The 3615-nt window shown below is 56.6% G+C and overlaps 1 protein-coding gene across 1 annotated transcript in view; it reads right to left on the bottom strand.

The window, feature by feature from the left end:
* The window catches only part of B4GALNT3 (beta-1,4-N-acetyl-galactosaminyl transferase 3), a 33540-nt gene that overhangs the window by 5715 nt on the left and 24210 nt on the right, over positions 1-3615 (bottom strand). The window contains exons 12-15 of the mRNA XM_010845213.1: positions 3463-3563; positions 3191-3252; positions 1844-2645; positions 8-232 (exon numbers count right to left, since the gene is read on the bottom strand). Of these exons, the coding sequence (XP_010843515.1) occupies positions 8-232; positions 1844-2645; positions 3191-3252; positions 3463-3563 (1190 nt within the window). The remainder of the gene's footprint in view (positions 1-7; positions 233-1843; positions 2646-3190; positions 3253-3462; positions 3564-3615) is intronic.

Raw genomic sequence — 3615 nt, 5'->3', positions numbered from 1 at the left:
GCCGTGCCTCTGGAAGTCATGCGGGCTCCACACCAGGCCCTGCAGGTTCAGGGCCTCGGCCTCCTTCCCGCCCACGGCATCAGCGCCCTGCCAGCCGCGCGTGGACACGAACTCCGAGAGCCGCACCAGGCGCTGGCCTTGCTCCAGCAGCTCGAGCTCCAGGAGGTAGCGGCCCCCACGGAGGTGGTCCTGCCGCTTCTCTATATTCACGATGCGCTGAAGCTGGTACCTCCTGGAGGAAAGGGCGGGAGGCTTCTGTCACTCCACCCCGCGCGTCAGGAGACCCCGGGCTTTGCCCAGCTTTGCAGCTGGTTAACATGCTCACACAATGCCTACCCGCTCCAGTGGGCACTGCCATCATCTTTAAAAAAAGGATCCGTAGAGATGGATGAGCTAGTCTCTTAGAGCTCTAAGACCCTAAGTATTCAGCACGTAAGGTGGAGGCGTGAGTCACAGTGAAGAGATTCCTTCAGAAACTAACCCTCATTACTACACAGCTCTGTTCAGTCCACAGTGCGAAAGACAACGGGGACTTCCCGGCGTTCCGGTGATTAAGAATCCGCCTGCCCATGCCAGGGACATGGGTTCGATCCCTAGTCCTGAAAGATCTCACACACCGCAGAGCAACTAAGCCCGTGTACCACAACTCCTGAGCCTGTGTGCCACAGTGACTGAGCTTGCGTGCCACACCTAGAGAGCAACAAAGACCCAGCACAGCCAAAAAAATTTTAAAAAATACGTATGGCTAATAAAAGAATAATTTTAAAAGAAAAGACACGACAGACGATTGGAAATGCTGACTGGTTGGCCCGACATCACTAGTCACAAGGGAAATGAAATCAAAACCACAGTGCAATACCACTCCACATCCACTTGCGTGGCTATTTTGTGTGTGTGTGTGTGCCTATTTTTTAAAAAAGGAAAATTAGAATTGATGAGACTATGGAGAAACTGGAGCCTTTACACACCGCTGATGGGAGCGTAGAATGGTACAGATGATTTGCAAAAGAGTTGGCAGCTCCTCAAAATGTTAAACCTAGAGTTACTCTATGACCCAGCCATTCAATCCCAAGGAATTTAGCCAGGAGAACTGAAAACAGGGTCACGCAAATACCCTGTACATGAATGTTCATAGCAGCATCATTCATAAGAGCAATAGGTGGAGACAACCGAAATGCCCATCAGCTGATGAATAAACAGACATGTAGTCTGCCCAGACAGTGGACTATGAGACAGCTGTACAAAGACATGAAGCACTGATACGCCCTACAATGTGCATGAGCCTCGGAAGCATCTGCTAAGTGGAAGACGCCAGACCCATGTGAAATGTCTGGCATAGGTAAATCTACAGAGACCAAGCAGAGCAGTGGTTGCCGGAGCCCGGGAGGACGGAGGAAACTGCTAACCAAATTTCTTTTAAAAGCGATGAAAACATTCTAGAATCAGATAGGGGTGGTGGCTGCACAACATTCTAAATATACTTAAAACCCACTCAACTGTACACTCCTAAATGGTGAATTAAACGATATATTCCTTTTATCTCAGTTAGAAAAACATCAGTGGGTTGAAAACAAATGAATGGATGAAAAAAACCAAGTGCTCAGTCGTGCCTTCTGCCGCCGCCCTTCCAGCCCACATCTGGGGTCTCAGGGTGTCTTTTTAGCGCCAGCTTTGCTGGTTCCACCTCTTTACCGGCTTCTTGCACGAGCGCCTTCCCAGAGCTCAGCCCGGGCCCAGGGCCAGGCCCAAGGATTTCAGGCCGTGCCCAATGCTGGGAGCAAGGCCTGAAGGCCCGCATTCGCAGGCGCCCCTCCCCGCCCGGCCCGAGAGCCCTTTACCTTACCCCCGGATCCTCTGGTTGAGCTTCTTCAGGAAGACCCGCGTGACCTCGAGCGCCTCCTGCTCTGGAAGCAGCAGGTTGCCCGACGTGTTACAGCTCAGGTCGATCCAGTCCGTCCGCAGCGCTTGGAAGTCCAGATCGTGGGCGCTGAAGGTCTGCTCCCAGTTCACCACGGGGTCGAACATGGACAGGTACTCCAGCACCTCGCTCACATCCTCCTCGTCCTCCCCCTCATCCTCTCCCTCGGCCTCACCCTCTGTTTGTCCTTCTTGGCCAGCTCCTGCCACCACCACATCCTGGTCCTCGGGCCAGCCCCTCCTGGGGTCTGGAGGCTCCATCCTATCGCCCCTTCTCTGCTCTGCGATGTACGACTCGACCTGGTTCAGCCACTGGGACCGCCCAAGCATCTTCCCGGGACTGGCACCAGCGGGCCTGGGCCTCTTTGCTGGTGGTGAGTGCCCAGCCAGGGGCCCCGAGGGCCACTTGTCAGGATGCTGCGGAGCTTGGTGGGGCTCGAGGCTGGGCTTCCTTGCCTTCTTGTCTGCTGGCTGGGCAGGGGTGGTGCTGGGCCTCACGGGGAGGGAGGCTGTGGAGTTCTGCCAGGGAGGGGGCGCTGCCAGGCCCTCCTGGGCCCGAGCCAGGAGTTTCCGCAGGTTTCGGAGGCGGCGGTCAGGGGCGTCCTTCCTGGGGGCTGTGGGGGGGCCTGACTTCCCCACTGGCATCCTGGCATTCTGGCCATCAGGGGCAGGGGTGTCCTCTGCCGCTTCTCCATACTGGGATTCTTCTAGAAGGCCGTCCTCGAAACCTGCTGTTAAAACCATCCCTCACATGGGCTTTTCAACGTCTCCCCAGCAAGATCCAGAAGACAGCTGAGGACCAGGGAGGTGAGATGGGCAGAAGTCCCTGGCAAGACCCAGGGTGAGTTACTCAGCCTCAACTAACCCAGCGTCTCCATCGGCATAAAGCGTTGTTGTCAAGGATGGTGACATGAGGGACAGAAAGTGCTAGCAGGGGCCCAGCGGATGGCCGGGGTCAGGCCCCAGCCCCGCAAAGCGAGAGGCCGTGGGAGGACAGTGCTTCTGTAGGGCAGTTTCCTAAGTGTAGGGCAGGCAAGGCCCTCGGGCCCTCAGGATGTGTCGCCAGGGCCCTGAATCTCCTCCTCTGGACCACCCCACTTTCGAAACGTCCCAACTTGTGTCTTGGAAATTAAGGGGGCGAAGGGCTGCTCCCCATCTCTTAGGCCTGGGGGAAGGGGCTGCAGGGTTTGCATTCTAAGCTCCTGGGGACGGTTCTGGCCCAGTCTGGACTGTCACCCTCCAGCCTGGCCCGGAGGCTTGGCCATCACTCTACCTGGCTGCTCTGGGCCCTGCTTCTGAGGCTGGTCAATCTTGATGTAGTCTTGAAAGCTGAGCCTGCAGGGGGGAGGAGGGGAGCTCTGAGGTCACAGCTGGCCGGGGGTACAGGGGAGAGGGGTGTGAGTGTGTGTGCATGTGTGTACATATATGTGTGTGTGTGCGTGTGCATGTGTGAAGCGCCCAGGAAAAGCCAAGGGCCCCGGTGGAGTGCCCTCGCAGCCCCTTGGTCCAGGGAGCTCTCCTGGCTCCCCCCACTTGGCGCCTCACCTGTCTTGGTAGTAGGCATTTTCCTGGTAGAAGCACTTATTCTGGGTCTCCATGTGGCTCAGGCGGGTGTAGTCATTAGGGTAAACAAAGGACAGGTGAATCTGGCGGGGCGGAGGAAGGCACGGGGCTGCTGTGGACCAAGCATCTGGATTC

This window comes from Bison bison, unplaced genomic scaffold (assembly GCF_000754665.1).
Source record: "Bison bison bison isolate TAMUID 2011002044 unplaced genomic scaffold, Bison_UMD1.0 scf7180017864213, whole genome shotgun sequence".
Classification (NCBI taxonomy): Eukaryota; Metazoa; Chordata; class Mammalia; order Artiodactyla; family Bovidae; genus Bison; species Bison bison.
The sequence above is the reverse complement of the archived record's forward strand: the minus strand, read 5'-3'. Positions and strand labels throughout refer to the sequence as shown.